The sequence below is a fragment of the Melanostigma gelatinosum genome (assembly GCF_949748355.1).
Source record: "Melanostigma gelatinosum genome assembly, chromosome: 3".
In the NCBI taxonomy this organism is placed as follows: domain Eukaryota; kingdom Metazoa; phylum Chordata; class Actinopteri; order Perciformes; family Zoarcidae; genus Melanostigma; species Melanostigma gelatinosum.
The window spans coordinates 12,755,772-12,775,172 of record NC_136636.1 but is presented as its reverse complement, the minus strand read 5'-3'; the positions used below and the strand labels follow the sequence as shown (position 1 = coordinate 12,775,172).

Here is a 19,401-nt window from a genome sequence, read left to right as displayed (position 1 = left end):
CCAGTGTTGTTGCTTCTTCTAACACGTCCCTGCATTCACAACGCTACCCCAATCATTAGAACCATGCTGACAGAACTTCTTGGCCTATTTTGATTTTCTTTACCTAGGTCCTATTTATTTTATTGAATGGACAGAAGACGTTGCGGGAGAAGTGCTTAGATCCTTTACATGAATACCACAATTAAAAAACACTCCATTACAAGTAACAGTCCTGCAACTGTATCAACTAATGATATTTAAAAAATCCAGAGGTTTATGTTATTATTATGAATTATTATATTATATTATATTATGTAAATTAAATTAAGATATAGTCTTCAGTAAAGTAATAAATGCAAAGTGAGCAGTGCGCACATAAAAAGCGAGAACAGCGACATTATTGATCTTGTAACACACTCGTGCGTAACCAGAAACCCTTGGATGCCATCTTGTGGGAAGGTAAAGCATTAAGAAAAATATATGTTTGTCATAATCCATGTAGGCTACATGGCGTAAAACGTGTTTGACAGAATGACATGTGTTTATTTAAGATGCAGGGCAGGTCGTTTTTTCTTAAACCTCTGCTGATTGTCACTTGTGAATGCAGGGACGTGTTAGAAGAAGCAACAACACTGTACACAATGATCATATTCAGCTTTGTAATTTGATAAGGAAGCAAAAAATGTGAAATCAAGCAACCTCCTCTATTGGTCAACACTGTGAGGCTGTTCGCCTGTCAAACGGACGCAATATCAAACACTTGGTTGGATTTAGCTCAGTAGGTGTCGCTGCACGTGTTGGAAGTTGTTGAGTGATCCACGTTCTTCAACGCATGCTGAACTAAAGGCGGTCGATTTGTCCTCACCCTGCACGCGGCGTCCTGTTTCTCCATGGGTACGCTTGTTGTGGAAACTTTAAACATTCTAGTGGGAGCATGCACGGTTGTTATGGGAACGGTCTGTGGGAGCGTGAGGGAAGCAGGACTGAGCGAGTTTATGGGCAGAGTGCACGAGTCACTGACAACTCTAGGTTTGTATGATAATGCTCCAAGTCAAATGTTGGCTGCTTTCGTTTGAGATGTATTTTAGGCGCAGTGTTTATGTTTGACAGCTGGTCCGTAAGTCAACGGTCGTTCAACGTGGATATAGCCTCAGCCTATACTGTTGACGTGTTTCCTAACATGCCTTATGTAGCTACTGGGTGTTGGTCCGTGTGTGCGCGCGCGGCTTTGTGCGAATGGGTATGTCAATGAGAAGCTATGACAGCCTCAGTCAGCTCTCTCCAGATCTAGATCCCTGCTTGACCCAATTTACATCCTTCTTCAGCAGCTACAGAGGCAAATAGGTGCAACAAACCACACAGCTTGTGTTATGTTGTCTCTGTTTATTCCTCAACAGCAGAGGCACCATGTCTGACAGTGAAGAGGTTTACATGTAAATGGGAATATTGCATTTGTAGATCTATCTGTCTGTCAGAACTGAACACTGTGCGCTGATCAGCTGAAGAGAGAAATATATATCAGTAACATGCAACAAATGCCAGGTAAGTGAATCGAGATCTGCTTATTCAAATACATGCGCATGTGTTGTGCACACAGTAACTTTACACTGAAATTTGACCACGCAGTTCGTCTCAGTGTTATACTCCACAGTGGCTCCAGTGGAGGGGAGGTTACGTCGCAGTGTGCCAAGCCTGCCGGCGATCAAACCAGACAGGCTAAAAGCGGCTAAAACGCTGGTGACGAAAGCAGTGAAGGTGATTCTATCTGCAAGCTAGATTCAATTCAATTCAATTTATTTTTGTACAGCCCAAAATCACAAATTTGCCTCAGAGGGCTTTACAACATGTACACATTTGATGTCACTGTAGGAACTCTGCATTTCCATGTGACCCTTTTACTGTCTCTCTTGCACTCATTCTCAGCTGAGGAAAGTGTTTTCAGTGCAGGGACCCTACCCTGTGATCCGTGCAGCCTTATGGGCCAGAGGGTGGGTGGAGCGTCGTTTGCCCCATCCTGTCCATAGAGCAACTCATCGCCATGGCAATGAGGAGGAGGATGGTGGTGGTGATGATGGTGCTGTCAGTGCTGATGTTACTGGTGAGACAATGGAGGACACATTCCTAACAGCTACCTTATTAGACATTTATGGAAAAAGGAAACATGTCTGTATATGAGGGATTGAGATACTGGGACAAGACTGGATGTGTATTGTGAGACAGTGCACACAGTATTACTAACAAGGTGTCAATCAATCATATTCTGTCGGTTACATGTTGTGCAAAAGATCAGAAATACGCTTCGTTTAGTCACAGCTAAAAGTGCAGGAGGGGCTAGCGTGTATATATATATATGTGTAATTGGAGCACTAGTTTAAAAGGAAACATGATACATTGTGTGACACCAACCTATAACAAAGACCACGAGCCTCTCAACACAGCCCTCTACACATATAAGCCTGCATGCACGCACACTCTTTCCTTATCTCTTTCCAGAGAGAGTGGATGAAGGCGAGAAAAAGGAGAACCTTGATGACATGTATGACCTCATGGTAAGATAAGAGGGAAGCAATCAAATGTGCTATTAGCTGTTTTTCTTGCATTACTTCATTCCCATTTGTCTTTTTTCATCACACTGTGTATTCTAGCTCAGCCCCAACTGAATTTCTCCAACGTTTTTTCAGTCTCGCCTGGTTCGAAATGAAGCAACTTATTTCCACTGGACAACACGTCGGGATTACATAGACTGTCGCTCCTTACGGAATGACCAAATGATCAACCACTATGCAAATTCTTGGACATTCACTACCAAGGTCTCAACCCTTAAGAGTTTTTAATGATTGACTGGCAAAAATACAAGCTTAAACTTTAGCCATAGGTACAGCTAGGGCTCTCTATCTCCTACAGTATGGATATATATGTTGGTTTCTTTCAGGTGGGGCTCTGTGTGAACCTGCGTAACCTTCAGTGGTTTGATACAGCAGATCCCGATACATTCTTCCCAAGATGCTACAGGCTTGGGGCAGAGGATGAAAAGCAGGCATTTATAGGTCTGCTGTACGGCTCTATAACACATATCCAAAGTTTTGCTCTGTCAAAGATGCAAAGATAATGCACAAAGTAACAAGTGGACGAGTCACAACAGCTGTCTTAGTTTTATTCATGATACATAATCAACAAAACGACTTGCCCTTTCTCTCTTTCTTGAGATCTCGTTCTGTTTTCTATGACAATGAAGAGGATTTCAGGAAGACAGCATGCACCAGCCTGCTGCAGCATGTGGTTGAGACAAGTAGATGGAGGAGAGATGGAGCGGAGGGTGAGGAACAATATTCCCAGAACAGATGTGACCTGGCCATGATTCTATGACACCAATCTGGGTTTTCTCTACAGAGTCGGACAATGTGGAGCATCGTTTTGTTGGTCCAGGAATGATCGACATGGCTTTGCACGTGTGTCAAGAGTTTCTCAATGTTTTAGAGCACGGCGACATTGATGTTTCTGTAGAAACACCACCCTCAGTGGAGGAACAGCATTGGGCAGAGTTTCTGCAAGACTACTACATGGTTGTGCAGTAAGTATGGGAGCTTCCTAGAATGATCCTTCTTACGTTATATTCAATTTCTCTGTGTGTTGCACATGGACAATTATGTCCATGTGCAACACTCAGAAATTAAGTGTTTTTAATATTCATTGGTTGGTGTTGTTAATGTCAAATTTTGTAATTTTTTCCACTGGGAATATGTTGTATGTATATGTATATGCAGTGTATATTGCATAATTACTTTCTGGAGTAAAGCATGATGGTAAGATATAGTGAATCTAAACATCAATAAACTCAATCTGTGAGTTGAATGTTTGTGTGCAGTGAAGGTGCACTGATCAGGGGTAGCAGTGTGTTTGTGGAGCGCTGCCAGGCCACTTTAATCAGACTGCAGAAGGCTTGCCCTCAGCTGGATACAGACGGGCTAAATAACATCTGGATTATCAAACCAGGTGCCAAGTCAAGAGGACGAGGTGAGGTTTAAAGAATGATAGTGACATGATCATCTTACACATCACTCTTTTACTTTCTCTGGACACAATACTGAAAACAATATTGAAAAGAACAATTTGTGTTGTAAATATTATGATTGCAACATGAACCTATTGCTTAATTATTCTACATTTAATGAGGGAAACTAAACTGACGATGCCTACAATTTCTCTTGTAGCCTCAGTATGACCAAGGACAGTTGCTATTTGTTTAGAAGCTCGTCAGAAACACCATGTCCTCTGAGTTTAATGCAGTTTTGATTCGTTTCCTTTTCCATGTCACCTCAACAGGTATTATGTGTATAAATCGCCTGGAGGAGATTTTGGCACTTGTGGATGGTGACAGAGCCCTGACTAAAGAGAGTAAGTGGGTGGTTCAGAAATACCTTGAACGTCCTCTGTTGGTCCATGGCACCAAGTTTGACCTCCGTCAGTGGTTCCTCGTCACCGACTGGAACCCTCTGACTGTCTGGTTCTACAGAGAGTGCTACCTGCGATTCTCCACTCAACCATACTCGACAAAAACTCTGGACAGGTCAGACAGTGGGTCAGACAAAAGAGAAAAATAAATGATTTACTTGCACTTTCCTATATCTTGCATCTAGAATCATTTGTGGAGGGATTTATGAAACACTTCAAGTCGACTAAATGTACTCATTTCATTCACAACACTTACCTTCATGGCCTAAACTCCTTCGTTATTTTCCTCAGCTCAGTCCACCTGTGCAACAACTCCATCCAGAAGCACTTTCAGCCGTCCTGTGAGCGCCATCCAGCAGTGCCTGAGGACAATATGTGGTCCTGCTCTCAGTTTAGGGCTTTTCTGCAGCGGCAGGGCCGTGGGGCAGAGTGGGAGTCAGTGGTGGTCACGGGCATGCAGCAAGCAGTGGTCCATGCCCTGCAGACAGCCCAAGACCTGGTGGAGCCCCGCAAGGCGAGCTTTGAGCTCTACGGAGCCGACTTCATGTTGGACAGAGATCTGAAGCCTTGGCTTCTGGAGATCAACGCTAGTCCGACTATGGCCTGCTCCACAGCTGTGACCGCTCGCCTCTGCCCCGCTGTGCAGCTGGACACACTGAGGGTTGTGCTGGACAGACGGACTGATCCGAGTGCTTACACAGGAGGCTTTCAGCTAATCTTTAAACAGGTTGAAATATATTTACACATCATGCCGAGAGACAATGGGTGTTCATTTCCAGGGGAATTACTCTGAATAATAGAGGTTCCACGAAAATAATTTATTTGTGTCTTACTTTTTTCACCATCCCAGGCTGCAGTTGAAGTTCCTCCGTATGTGGGAGTGAACCTGCTGGTGGAAGGAACCTCCATAAGGCGATCCAGACATCTACTTCATAGACAAACTGTTTCTAACCCAACTCTGGCCATGCAGTTCCCACTGGACCAGTCGTCAGAAAAGGTTGAAACGACACGTAAACCATCGGGTCAGAGGTCCTACGCAGTCTCCGCTTTTCGCCACTCAGGCAAGGAGAACCGAGCTGCTGGAGAGAAAAAGAGACAGTTGACATCGACATCGACATCTTCTAAGAGGGAACCTGAGGAGAGAGCAAATGTCCAGAATACCTCCTGCGTCCACAGGTCCTGTTGCCGTCTGGCATGTGAACAGCCTTTGGTGGTACACACTGAACCTCAGAGGAAAGCGCAATGTTTGGGTTTGAGTCTTGGTGCCAACGGGGCAACTCGAGTCCCACGGAGCCTTTCCTTTTCCCTCAGCCCTCCTCACAGCATGTCAGATTGCAAATCTCAGGCCAACCCAGGCCACGGATCACACATCTCCAGATCCTTCTTTCCCCAGAGAGCTTTTGAGCTACAACACAGGACTCCTAACCGGGGCTTTCCTTCACTCCGGGGTCCCCTTCCTACCCTGGAGGTCTTTAGCTTGCAACCAAACATTGTGGCTGGAACCACTGCCTGTCGTAATCCAAATGTGTCCTCTCACCCCAGTGTCCACAGGCATCAGTTATTCTGCTCTCGAAGGCAAAGCATGGATACATTTAAAGAAGAGCGCACAGGGGAACATACAAATCAGCGGGATTGAGTGTCGCATTCAATATTACGTTCACAACGTACCATACATTTCAGTAGTAAATTTGAATTAGGTTTTAGTTTGGTTGACTAGAATCTAAATATGTCGATATGATTTACAATGATGTTATGAATGTAACAGCAATCAATACTGTGTTGAAGTTTCTTTGTATTAAAACAAACAAATAAAAAGAGTTAATCTACTCAAGTGTCTCCAGTATGGCAGATATTCCGAGGTGACTGGGCAGAACATACGACAACAAAATGACCACTGTCCATTCTCTGCAGATAAATAATCTGATTTATGAATTTTAAATGCCCAGCAGGTGGCAACAAAGGCTCAATGATCTAGCTGCATGTTTATGCCAAAGCCTAACTAGAAGAGGGACTTAAAAGGAAAGAGATGTCAGTTCTTATCCAGATGTTGCCACACATTCAGAAACACCTGCTGTATTTGGTGTGTTAGCCTCTTTTTAAACATAAAGTCAACATACATTTCCTGAATAACTTAGACATCAATACACACTCAAATAAAAAGTTATTGATTGTTAACATTTAAAAAACAAGTCTGGGTGTTTTTATTGAGCTCCATGACTTTAAATAAACGACTGAAATTGGCAAACCGTAACATATATAATTATATTATAAGAAATATAAACAGACAGGAAACAATGGGGAAGGGAGACGGGTATGACGTGCAACAAAGGTCAAACCGGAGATGTTGTGGTGATGCATCTTAACCACCAGGCCTCCAGGTCCCAACGACTGACACGAGTATTAAAAGCATTATTTAATAACAGTAAATGATTTAACTGGCAGTAATAATGTGTTTACTACAGCTTTAAAGGGAAATAATGACATTTAGTGTGCGTCTACTTCAGTTTTTAGGACAAAACAAATCGTATCCACAGATAGTGGAAACAATGAGGTTTAAGAGTTTGTGGTGTTAAACATGGAGGTTGGGCCGGTGTAGAAATCTGCAGCATGAGATGAGCTGTGTTGATTGTAAGTGCAATCACATCGCTAAACAAAAGCGATTGTGGTAATAAATGGTATTCGTTGAAATGTATGCGTTTGTAGTGCGGGGAGTGTAGTTCCAGAAAGAATAAAACAGAGAAAATGTCTCCCTGTCAAGGCTGTTCACAAGAAGCAGATGGATCCTGACGATTGCCTCAGGAGCAGAACTGAAACGGTTTACACTCGCGTGTATTTACTTGTTGTATTATTCGTAGGAACATCTGCCATTACGCAAGTGTTCCCAGTGACATGAATGTTGTTGCACTGTAAAAGAATAGATTGCATTTCCTTGCTAGATGTTCTCTCTCTCTCTCTCTCACACACACGGCAATTTTCCACGGGAAAAAAATACTTTATTAATACACTTATATAATGTATACCAACATTTATAGACAAAATATGTACATCAAAACATCTTCCATGTAGGTCCCAAAATATAAAATCTTAAGTACCTCTTTCTATAGAAAACTAGCCTTCTGGTAAAACTTTTACATTCAACTTCTCTCCTCCTCACTCCTTTTGACTCCAGTATTCATACGTAGTACAGAGAATAAACATCTGAGATTTATCAGCTTTTCACGAGTAAAAGGCAACAGCAAGGACAAACACCAGGTTTGACTTGAGCAGAAACAGATGCAGAGTATGCAGACCAGGTCCAGCACAGTGCTACAGTTTGTACACAGTTTTTTTTTTTTTTTGAGTACAGAACGTACAATTGTCTGCACTCTGCCCACCTTCTATCTCTCCAGGCGGACAGAGTGCGAGAACAGGTATCAAAAATAGAAATGTACAAGAAGGCTACGAACAACAATTACAGGAAACCCATCTGAACTCGTCTGTTTGTCAATTAAAAACAAGCCTTCCCATTCAGTGGTCATGTGGTGGCCCTATTCCTTCATCCATGCATTGGGTGTACCTTTACTCTCGTCTGTACACATTTGAGGAAACCCTTGTGTATGGTGCCAGTCATCATCGTGTCTGGTTCTATGGGTATTCCCAGTGATGAGCGTAATGGTGACCTAAAGGACATGGGCAACAAACTTTGGGTGAAAAATGACCTCTAACATTTGGTGCAACACTTTTCTAAAGTACAAAGATGACGTGTCTCTATTGCAGCTACAAGATGCATCAGTCATAGGCATTTAAACTTGAACATCTAAAACGCATCTTTCTTTACATTCAACCAAGTGTGTGTGTGTGTTGGTGTGTATGCAGGGCAGGTCCAGTTTATACGATACATTTTGCACTGAGTAATACCACTGAGCATTTAACATTCAACCAGAGCTTTGCATCCTTCAAGTGTGGACGGATGTTGCCCTCTCCTCCGTCTCCTCTTTCTACAAGTCCTCCAGTTTGCTGCTTGACCTCCAGGATGAGGAACAGAGGACGGGAATGAGGATGGGTTATGGAAAGGCTCAGTCATGTTTTCATTCCTACTACTGTCTCTACTCCTGGGTACTAGAACAGGATCACCTCTTCACCCCGCTTCTCTCAGCCCTTGGTTTCCTGGTTGAGGGGTGGTACCTGCTTTAATGCCTGAAGGAGGGCAGGGGAGTCCATGGGGGTCTGAGATTTGGCTGGGGCCGGAGAGCCTCCCCTAGGAGACAACAGTAGCTGAGGTGGGGGCGGTCTTTCGCTGGGCATGGTGGGCGCAGAGCCTCCCATGCCAGGGTAGAGCATGGGCATGGCCCCGGGGTACCAGCATTTCTCCAGCATTGGCAGGTACGCTGCAGCAGACGGTGGAATGAGGTAGAAAGGCATGCAGAGGGGATGCGGAGGAGTCGGACGGTTGGGGGATACGCTCAAGTAGCTGCCGTAGCCGCTAGGCGATGACGTTGATGATTCTCCTCCCGAGTCCTCCGACGACTCCACCCGGGGGCGTTTGTGGCACGGCTCGTCCTCCTCTTGTTTGATACCGGAGCTCTGCCTCTCGCCGAGTGCTCGCTTCAGGTGGCTCTCATGAACGTAGTAATCTGGACGTCCCTGTTGCGCCCCAGATTCAGTCTTCTCCAGCTCTCCACCATAGCCGCTGTCTGTATCCGTATCGCTGCCACTCTGCTCACTGCTCATTGGAGCGTGCGCCCGCTGGATGACGGGCACACAGTTCCTCCCATAGCCTTCGCTGGGCTTCGGGGGTAGGCCGGTGGGCATCTCCTTGTGAGGTTGGTGCTGGTGGTAGGCAGGGATTTCTTCAGGCTGAGGGTTGGGAGGAGTGCGGGGTCGGAGCGGACTTTGCAGCACCTCTGCGGCTAACTTGTGAAGGTAATTGATCACATGGGATGGCGTGAAATCTCCATCAGTTTCATGATTGCCTAGATACTGAAGCATCTCCTTGGCACAAATGCGGAAGCCAGAGCGAAACATCTCCTCTGACTTCTCCTGGTTGACAGCAGGCTGATCTGTAAAGACAACAAGAAACCACACAGTCAGAAATGCTGCAGTTTGAAATAGACGTCCCTTTTCCCACAACTACAGCTATATTTGAAGTCACTTATTTGCCTGTAGTTCTGCACAATCCCTTCATTGTGCAGTCAAAACCATCCTGCTGCATGTGCTTATTTGTGTGTGTGTGTGTGTGCGAGTGATCTGCAGCTCACCAATTTGCATGCCGGTCTGCAGAGCAAGGATCTTCTGCTGCTGCTGCTCCAGAAGAGAGGTGAGGGCTTTCACGTGCTTGAGCGTCAGCTCTAAAACCACAGCCTTCTCCAGGTGGCCCAGAGTCTGTGGGAAAGACACACAGTCAGCAAATCCTCACCTCTTATATAAAAACACAGAAACTACGCTGTACTGCTCATGTTCACATCATCAAAACTCTACAACAGCAGCCATAAAGGCAAAAGTAATCAATTAGAAATATTCAATTTGATAGCAGTCTGGAGTATCAATTTGATTGCAAGTTCTTGTTTTATTGTTTAAACAAAGGCACATGACAGAAGACGCGTCCTCTTCAGCGTGAGCCGTCATCCACTGACTGCTGACGCACTCTGCACTGAGGATGTAATGCCACTGAACAGCCACTCGATGGTGCATGCCACTCAATACAGTGAATCCCAGTTCCCCCTCCCAGCCACAGCGTGAACTTACCGTGAGTTTCAGGTGCTCTGGTAATAAATCTTTCAACTGAGCGATGCACTCGTTTATCCGGTCACGCCTTTTCTTCTCAATAAGTCTGTGAGGCAGCTTGTAGGTTTCCTGCAGGAATAAACAGCATTGTTGGTTAAATCCAGCTGATCCTAGAGCGCACAGACGCAGCTCTTTATGATCAGAGGCAGTCACTCCGACGGGGAGGACTCCGGGAGTTATGTCATAGCAGAAATTCGGTCAACCATTTATGATACTACAGGCCTAGTGCTAGCCTAATTCCTTCCTTGTAGTTTACACCCTTTAATTAAAAGATGTGGTTATAACTGAACAGGTAAAATAATAACGGACCTTGCTGTCCTCCCCTCTCTTCATTCCTCGCCTGGGTTTATAAACATACATCGGGAAATCCATCCTAAAGAAATACAAAAAGAGAACAGTTAAGTGTGACGTCATGCTTTGGTGAAGCTGTAGATGCAGAATATGAACAGAAGATGAAGTGCGATTGAGGAAAGCATTTTTCAAAGTACAACTTACCCCTGCAAGTCCGACAGATCCGCCTGGTGTTTGGACAGAGGAGGCGGTTGCGCGCTTGGGATTCGCTCCATTATTTTCAATCCAATTATACAGTAAATTCGAGGTACTTCTCCAATACAGTTACGAATAAAAATGCATTTATTTCCGCGTGATCAAAATGTTGAGAGGGAAAAACAAGCATTTACTAAAATACACTGAAATGCCAGAATAAACTGTTTGGATTTGTATTAATTCCGCAGGGTTTCAACAGGCAACGAGTCGCACTGATGTAAATCGTTTGAAGTTAGAGCCTGCAATTTCCACGCCGTGGCCTTGCAGCAGAAGGAAGGTAACCCTCTTGGTGGCGCGTTGGGAAAGTGGGGGGAGGACAGAGCGACGAGTTAAATAAAGCGTCTGACTCTCCGCTCCGCCTGACCTACCTCTGTCACATGAGGCTCACGTGTTAAACGGCGCTGTATCCTCGGCGGAGGGACGGCCCACTTTCCACCGATAAGGAGCCTCAGTGGGCTGACGGCGGCAGACGTCAGGGCGGAGGGCGGCGCGTGTCCCATCTCGTGTACCTCCATGCTGAAGTGTGTTGAAACAAGGCTGTGCGCGCCACGGCGCAGGGAACGTGCTTGCATCAGGCCTGAGGCACGAGAGTCGAGTGGCTATATGCCCACTGCCAATGGCAATATACAAGAATACAATAGTAGCATATAACTGTCCTGATCATATCCTGCAGGATTCGTATAGAGCAGCGATGCAACAAAATGTCATCAAGTGCATTTAAGTCGTTTTTACCTGAGGTTTGCATCGAGGTTTGTTTTTTTACACTCACAATTTAATTGATTTAAAGTAAGTCTAGATTCCTGTATAACATAATAATAACAAATACCCAACATTCAGCAGTGTGTTCTATTTACCGGCAGGCAGGTGGGCTCCGGTATAAACACTGCGGTCACTGCGGGAGAACCACGTGCACCTGAGCGTGGACGAGCGTGTGCTGTGGGTTTGTTGTCATGAGGCGATGCAGACTGTCACGTTGGTCTCCTCATGGCCCCGGCAGCCTGCTGAGCGCGCAGGGCATATCCAGCTCATCCAGCTCACGGCAGCAGCTGCTGCACCTGTCTGCTGCAGGCTATGAGCGCAGCTCACACATGTCGGCCTACACGACATGAGGATGAGCATGAGCATGAAGGCCATTGAAAACCACATCTGAGTAACACAGTCATTCCTTTTTCTCGACAATATGTTTTGATCTAGAAGAGCACAATAGGGTTCAATCGTCAATAAGACAATTACAGGTATATTACAGCACAATGACCTGTAATAAAAAGGTAGTTTGTAGATCTCATATGAAAACAGGAAGCGTCACAACAATCAATGCGCAAGTCTTTCGTTTTTGACAATCCCATTCAAATCCATAATTTGTTCCTCTGCCAGTCAACGTGGACTAGAACGACACAATTGTATTTATTATAATTATGTGATTAGAGAGAAGCTGTAACAGTTTTATTTCATTTTTTGTCCAATGTCTCAGGATTTTGTCTGAAAAAAATCCAATTCAGCAAAATCCCTGCATTAACTGAATCATAAATCATGCTTAGGATCACAGAATCTTGCCGCACAAGCCAGATGAGATTCAGGAGCTACACAAACTTCGCTGACACAGCAGAGCTTGGCAGCATTTTGGTTATGTATTTTTTTAAATCAAAAATGTATTTGTAATCATAAGTCAGCTTGAAGTGCTATTTAGAGCATTTTGGCAAATCACACAGAATTGACTAGAGATAAATATTCTATTTATTGGCTGATGTTTAAGGTGTTCTCACCTCACTAAGAGGCACTCAATCATTCGGACTGTCCATCTATCTTCTCTGACAAAAACGAGCAAGGAAAGCAGCAGCTGTCAGTTCTTTTCACAACCTCAGATCTATCAGCCGTGACATTTTCATAAACAGATTTTTCATAGTTTCAGAAAAGTAGTATCTTTCACAGCAACAGTGTCCTATTCACCAAACAACCAAAGGTCCGTTAGAAAATTCCTGGAGTGTAATTAATTAAATAAAGATGGGAAAGGCAGTAGGATTCAGTAATTACAATATTACTTTAACACTGGTCACAGTGATGTAGCTTTAATTCAATAACACAGATGGAAAGCCCCTTGGGCGGTTAACGCAAATGTAACACAATTTAATACTAAATTTGATCTCGATTTAAAATCTTGATTATGGCACATTTGTTTCAGTTCACTTGTAGATCTTGAAATTGTTTTCATAACATTAAGTAAAATGTCTAACAAGCTTGAGAGCTGCTAACAATATTGTATTTACTTATGTGATGTGATATATATATATACTGCCACTGACAAATGGCAAGATGTCTGAATGCTAATGTTGTCAAAAGTGTTACAGTAGGCTATTAAAACAATGTCGGCGATGCCATTCTCATTAGTGTATGTTTGTTATAATAAAGTGTCAGTCTTTAGAAAATAACAAAGCAGTTTTACAATTTAAAAATTCTACATCTGCTCCATCTGTGCTGTGATGAAATCCCCAAAGGTCAAATTAAAACCCAAAATGTGCAACACCTGTATTTGCTCAACATGCATACATATTTCCTCATGCAACACGGTCGTAAGATAAGTGCACATCCTCATTTGTAGAGGACCACAGACAACGGAGTTCATCTACCGGCAATCCCCAAATTGACTTCCTTTCTCTCTTTCATCCGACTGCACCACGTTAGAAGCATGACACCACTCAAGCCGTCAGCGAATAAGCAGGCAGACAGATAATAGACTGCAAAACATCCTCATTACCTTCAGTTGCGCATATGTTCTGGTCTCTTCCTCGACTTCCATGCCGATGCGGATACCGTTGAACACTCATTAACAGATTATTTTACACACTTGTTTATTTAAATAGACTCCAAGAATGGAATGCACAATTCAGACACAAACCATCCATTCGTAGAAAAGTTCAGTTTGCTTAAGCAGCACTCCAAATGTCTAATCTAATATTGTTTCCCCCTCACAGACACTCAAACACTTAGACATTTTCAAGTGGGTCTTCTACAAAGTGCCTCAACAATTATTTGAGTGCTACAGAAAATATCGGTGTTTTCGGATTAAATGGATGATAGGAAGATTACATAATTCAGTGCAGGATTAATCTAATTCAACTGACTTTTTAACATTTCTCCCAAATTCAATTAAGTTTGGTTCACATTATGCTTCCAATGTGACTCCATACCACCACTATCATTAAGCACAGCATGGAACCAGCTTCAGAGTGAAGCAGTCACATGATCTGCTCCGTCTCCACAGTATGCTTTGTTATAGAAAGGTTACTTTCTAGTATTTTTCTTAACAAATATCAAAGTGCCCTGAAAAACCTTTTTAATCTAAAGTGTTCTGGACCGTGCAGAACCTTCATTTGGGATGGCAAAAAATGTGAAAGTGATAATGAATGGGAAAAGAACAGTATCGATTTGATAACAGCATAAAGAGACTTTAAAAGTAAGGCGACCTCTTCTGGATTCTTTACAGGTGTTATTTATCTCCATATTTCTAATATAAAATCAATACCAGTTCCCAAAAATAGTTCATTCTTATTTAGACATTGCATATTATTAAGTATTGCTGTCAGACAAAAGCAAAATGTGTTGTAGAGGTCATACAAACCTTCAAATACACATGTGACCTGAGTTTGCTGGAGCAACACTGAGGATCAAAACCGCAATAAAAGGCCACTTGAAAGCAATATCCCCTCAGGAACGACTTTGGTATGCTGTCAGTGTGGTGCAATGCAGAAGGCATTCAGGGTAGTAAAGCTGAAGTCAGTGTTTTCGTCTCCTAAACCCACAGGACTGGCTTCTCAGGTCCAGAGGCACTTGGTGCACACTCTCCCCCCCCACACAGACACATGCACTCTACAGGCCGCCAGCAACGTACTCCGATAACTTCCACTTCACTCAGACACTCAGAAGCACGCAAGTTGTAGGAACACTTATTGGAGGAGTCTGTGGCGAAATATACAGTCAGACATCGACCTAAATACATACTGGAGACGGACATGATTTGGCATTCTGCTGTATAACATGTGGCGCACTGACAGAAGTGCTAAGGCTCTGGTGATACTGTCCCCAAAGGGCCCTCAGGCAGGCTGCTGGGGATTGATGTTCATGTGAGGGGGATGACCAAGAAGACCAATTCGTTGCTTCTGCTTCCTCTGCTCTGTCATCTGCAAGTGGGAAAAGAAAGTCGTTTTTGCAAAGCAGGATTTAAACAAATACAGAAAAAACCTAAGTGTAAGAGTTAAAAATGGTCAATTAGTGAGCTTCAGGGGTGCTGGTAGATGTGTTTTGTTACATTTGGACAGAGCTAGGCTAGCTTTTTCTCCTTGGTTCCAGTCTTTATGCTAAGCTAAGCTAATTGACTGCTGGCAGTAGCTTCCTATTTACTGTACGGACACAAGAGTGGTATCGATCTGCTCAGCTAACACTCGGCAAGAAAACAATTAAGTGTATTTCTTCGCGGCGTAAAACTATTCCATCAAGACTCACAGGCAATGGTGTGTTCCTTAGCAATGAAATATTTTTTTAAGTGTTTTTAACCTTTTCAAAGGACAGCTGTCATCGCATACTGTGACTACGTATGGTGCATTTTTAACCTGTGCATGAACAAACCCATTCCAAGGAAGAGATGAGCGGCAAATACTGAAATAAACGACTTTATTATTAGCTTAGGCTGTCCGAGTCACCAGTTCCATAATGGCGATTGTACAACAGTAAGCAACCAATCCCCAATAACTCTTCCCATGTTATTGTTCATTATAATATGGTGGTCCTGAGTAATTACAGAACCACGGTGCATGTTGTCGATAACCTCCCAATGGCTGAACAAAGCCAAAGGCTGAAAGAGCCAATCCGGTTCAAACGGAGGGAAAATAAAAACAAATCATGTGTGATGTACAGTACTACAAACTGAGGGTGTGCATGGTTTACTGTCACATGATCTACCTGTTCCTTGAGCTCAGTCAGCTGTCCAGACAGGTTGGTAACCAGCCTCATGGTCGACTCAAGCTTCTCCTGCAGGTTCCTGATTTCATTTTGCTCCCCCTCGGAATCGCTGCTCACCAGGGACATGGCGCGCATCCGTGGGAACCAGTCCAGGTTGTGCTCCTGTGGTCGACCAAGCACATTAGCCACTGGCTTTTGTACATTTACTAGGAGCTAATAAAGCTAAATTATGTCAAAAAAGGAATAGGTAATTCTAACAGGTCGGTGCTGCCGTTTGTCAACAGAGTGCTTACATCTGAACTCCAAATGATGCTGGGCTACTGTCCGTTTTTTTTGCAGAATCATGCTTGCATGGTATCATTGTCACAGGAGTAACAGTAAAAGACCTCAGACTGAGCTTATGTAGTACAACGGAAGTCCCAGTGAACTGACCAACGATTCCTTTTCATGCTTTGGTCAGTTTAAGGGTTAGACTGAAACTAATGTACCGTCTCGTACTGTATTCCTGTTTGTCTGCAGCAGTCCGTTTATGTCATTTAATGTCTATGACCAGCGTATGTCAGTTGAGATTAGATAAGAGAAACACATTACTGTATGAAGGTGTGTGAAACGTGCCTGTAGGTGTTTACAAGTCTGACTCTGTAGCATAACCTGATGAAGCCTACTTCATCAGTTACTCTGCTAAAAACATGACGCCGATCTTACTGCTCTTTCATTCAGGATTGCTACTCCAGGGCAGCATGCTGTAATGATAATTGTAACCCATTTCAGGGAAAAGAGTAAGTCTGCACTGAGGAGGAGGATCCGGATGTGTGTTCTCAGGGTGTGTCTGCGCTCTTTATTTACCTTGATCATCTCAGCTACGTAGCTCTCGGGGCCTGTGTATTCAGTGGAGTCCTTAACTTTTACCAGCACAATAAAGAACAGGTAGTGCCACATGTTGTGCTCCTCTTTGAAGTGTTCCTCAAAGGTCACTGTCTTGTTGTCAAACTTGTCCCGCTCCAGGCCTAGAGAGGGGCAATAACACAGATTATTTATGGTACGAAGTTACAGCATTTTTAAGAACAAACAGGAGCTAGCCTCTATTACACCAGTATGTTCCGCAATGACATTGGGGAAGGGAACATTCCACTTTATGTGCTAGAATAATCCCCTCTGCCAATCGGTCGAGTTGCAATTTGCATCCAAAATGTCACCACTTCTTTCCCGTTTTCTTGACAAGATGCAGAGTGAGGTTGAGCCTGATTACCTGAACAGAAGTGATTTTAGCTACAGGTGTAAAAAAACACCTGCACAGGAAGTTACAGACCTGAAGACCTAAAAACCAACGCAAGATTGAAAGAAAGATCGATGGCTTAAAAAACACAGCTGGAGGATGGAGAGCCACTTAAGCCTGCGGAGGTTGGCTGCTAATCTCTGCATCTCCTGTTCCCTTGTGGTTCTTGTGGAAACCATAGAGACGGCAGCTCCCCCTGGGCCCTGGCCTTCTTTAAAATGAGTGAGTCAGAGCTGATGGTTGGCTGGGTGACGAACTGTTCTCATTCCACATGCTTACCACTTGTCCAGAGTGCACGACCCAACTTACGCACGCACACGCTTGCTCACCTTCAGCATGTGCTGCTGGGCTCACACACATGTACTGTACAGTTGCGCACACACTCTGTAGCGTGTACTTTTTTTTTTTTTGGCACTCACGCATATAATGGACATATAAGGAAATGCAGATGCCGCTGCAGAAAGGGTCAGAGTATAGGTAATCAGTGAAGTTGCACAACACAGATGGCGTGAAAATGAAGTTTGTGCTTGTGAGTGAGAGGGAGAAAATGTCTGGGCGTGTGAGACAGACATGAATTACGGAGGCGAGCAGAGCAGTGGCAGGAAGCTCTCATGACTCAGCCTTCTTTGGAACTACAGCTAAGTGAAAAAGAGGGAGAGGGAGAGGGAGGGGGAGGGGGAGGGGGCTGCAACAAACTACATGCACAGAGATACCAGAAACCACAGACACACCATGAAATCAAACACCCTGAAAGGGGATTTTGGGACTTTACCGAGTGATATGAGCTGGATTGTGGAAGAGAGTACTAATGACGCACAGTCTTTGAAACACAGAGCACATCCAACAACAGAGCACAGCTCTACCGGGTGCCCTGATGATTAGAGAAGTAATTCTGGCACTGGAAAGTTAGAGGTTTGATTGCAATGACAATATCATTATGAAAATATTCCAGCACAAGCGGCAGCAGAGAGAGCTGTGCCACATACGATAAAAGTGGGAGTAGATATATGAATGTCTGTGGCACCGTGCAATGTATTGCTTATTGTGTCACCATGTAGCAACTGAAAAAAGACATTCGGGAACAAACAACAGCTCTCTAAACAGACGAAGAGCAGTCTAACCGCAGATGAAGCAAGTCGTCTTCAGGACTTCTTCTTTCTTCTGTTTTTCACTCCTCAGGTCAGCAAAGGTGTCGATGATGACGCCAAAGATGAGGTTGAGGACGATGATGATGACCATGAAGAAGAACAGCAGGTCGTATATCACTCTGGCTGCAAACAGTGGCTCCTGCGAACGGAACAGAAACACAGCAATAACTTCTGTACAGGAAGTGTTCAGAGGTAGTGACTAGAAGTTATTAACTTTATTTTGACAACAGAGAACAATTAAAAGTCAATTTAAGGTGAGATTTGACTGTATTGTGGAGGGCTAATGTAGAAAGATTGTCCTATTTAAATGTATGACCCAAAGGGCAGGTCTTCACACCAACAGACGTGTAGGATGTTATGAGTTTAAAACGAGGTTAACCTTCGTCATCATGGATGTTAATGGAAACACAAGACCACAGGTGAAACCTGCCAGATGCTACAGTAACAGAGCCGGCAGAAAGATGCAGCCTGTTTCTGTCTAGGTAGGACACAGACAAATGTTTATTTTACATCATTAGCCAATCGAGCCACAACGGACTTCAATGTCTACATACTGTGCTGTAAGCACATTGGTGAGTCTCATTCACTCATTTTCCATTTTAGTTAATCCTTTAAAAAGTAATCAACACCAGCCTAATGCACTGCCACTCAAACAGAGGTAGCAACAATGTACTGAGCCACTCTTCCACCCATTGTGATTGTGTGGGTTGAATACGTGACTTTTTGGCCTGAGTTGCATTGTGTTGTGAATATGTGAGGCGGATAGTCACGTCCTCTTTTGACATTATTTGCGGTTGAGCCTGAATTCGGGGGAAATCTATCTTGAGGTTTGACTCCGACACAAGGCGGAGGTAGTACAGCTGCAGGGAAACATTGTGAAACCTCCATTTCTTTTTAAAAACAAGCCAGCTCACATGACCCTCGCTGCAGCAGTGGGTGACACGCACACACACACACACACACACACACACAGTTTTGTAAGGGGCCTATCTTCAGAGTTGCACATACCTCTTTGGAAGGCTTGCGGAGTACATCCCCTACACCTCCTCCACTCCTCAAGCCATGACTCAGCACAGTAACGATACACATAAGTAGAGAGTCGCATGTCCGCTCCATGTTGCTGTCCTGCTCACCGCCATTCCCCAAATCTGAAGAAGCAGAGAGGAAAGCTTAAATCGAATAATGTAAAAAGTGACTTCTTTTTATGGTGTATATCAATTTACAGACTCACATAAACAACCCTGCAGCACCAGAGAATGCTGTTTACACTGTAATGCTTTATGA

At 43.9% G+C, this 19,401-nt stretch overlaps 3 protein-coding genes across 3 annotated transcripts in view; 1 reads left to right on the top strand and 2 right to left on the bottom strand.

The window, feature by feature from the left end:
* Window positions 1-1,386: 1,386 nt before the first annotated feature.
* Window positions 1,387-6,067, top strand: ttll3 (tubulin tyrosine ligase-like family, member 3; the record flags this gene model as incomplete). The annotated part of the gene is given in 14 exon segments (XM_079266070.1): window positions 1,387-1,412; window positions 1,455-1,479; window positions 1,482-1,521; window positions 1,631-1,734; window positions 1,903-2,077; window positions 2,473-2,528; window positions 2,661-2,789; window positions 2,912-3,026; window positions 3,215-3,295; window positions 3,370-3,550; window positions 3,845-3,993; window positions 4,303-4,546; window positions 4,723-5,158; window positions 5,282-6,067. Coding segments are annotated over 14 exon segments (2,547 nt in total).
* A 1,341-nt stretch (window positions 6,068-7,408) lies between these two features.
* On the bottom strand, window positions 7,409-11,093 carry LOC306775445 (class E basic helix-loop-helix protein 40-like). Its single transcript, XM_079265881.1, has 5 exons — window positions 10,690-11,093; window positions 10,504-10,567; window positions 10,156-10,263; window positions 9,669-9,792; window positions 7,409-9,470 (listed from the first exon to the last, which is right to left on the bottom strand). The coding sequence occupies exons 1-5, from the start codon at window positions 10,758-10,760 to the stop codon at window positions 8,563-8,565; spliced, it is 1,275 nt and encodes a 424-aa protein (XP_079122007.1). The 5' UTR covers window positions 10,761-11,093; the 3' UTR covers window positions 7,409-8,562.
* A 2,482-nt stretch (window positions 11,094-13,575) lies between these two features.
* LOC306775503 (inositol 1,4,5-trisphosphate-gated calcium channel ITPR1-like) overlaps window positions 13,576-19,401 on the bottom strand; it is a 59,060-nt gene continuing 53,234 nt past the window's right edge. Inside the window, exons 54-58 of the mRNA XM_079265948.1 lie at window positions 19,126-19,265; window positions 18,091-18,256; window positions 16,540-16,700; window positions 15,694-15,855; window positions 13,576-14,915 (exon numbers count right to left, since the gene is read on the bottom strand). Coding sequence (XP_079122074.1) covers window positions 14,829-14,915; window positions 15,694-15,855; window positions 16,540-16,700; window positions 18,091-18,256; window positions 19,126-19,265 — 716 coding nt within the window. The 3' untranslated portion in view covers window positions 13,576-14,828. The remainder of the gene's footprint in view (window positions 14,916-15,693; window positions 15,856-16,539; window positions 16,701-18,090; window positions 18,257-19,125; window positions 19,266-19,401) is intronic.

Excerpts from the sequence above, each read along its gene's own strand:
- LOC306775445 (XM_079265881.1), bottom strand. The coding sequence starts at position 10,760 with ATGGAGCGAATCCCAAGCGCGCAACCGCCTCCTCTGTCCAAACACCAG. Across the intron at positions 10,264-10,503 it reads AGAGAGGGGAGGACAGCAAG|GAAACCTACAAGCTGCCTCA; the intron begins GTCCGTTATTAT and ends TTATTCCTGCAG. Across the intron at positions 9,471-9,668 it reads GCAGACCGGCATGCAAATTG|ATCAGCCTGCTGTCAACCAG; the intron begins GTGAGCTGCAGA and ends TTGTCTTTACAG.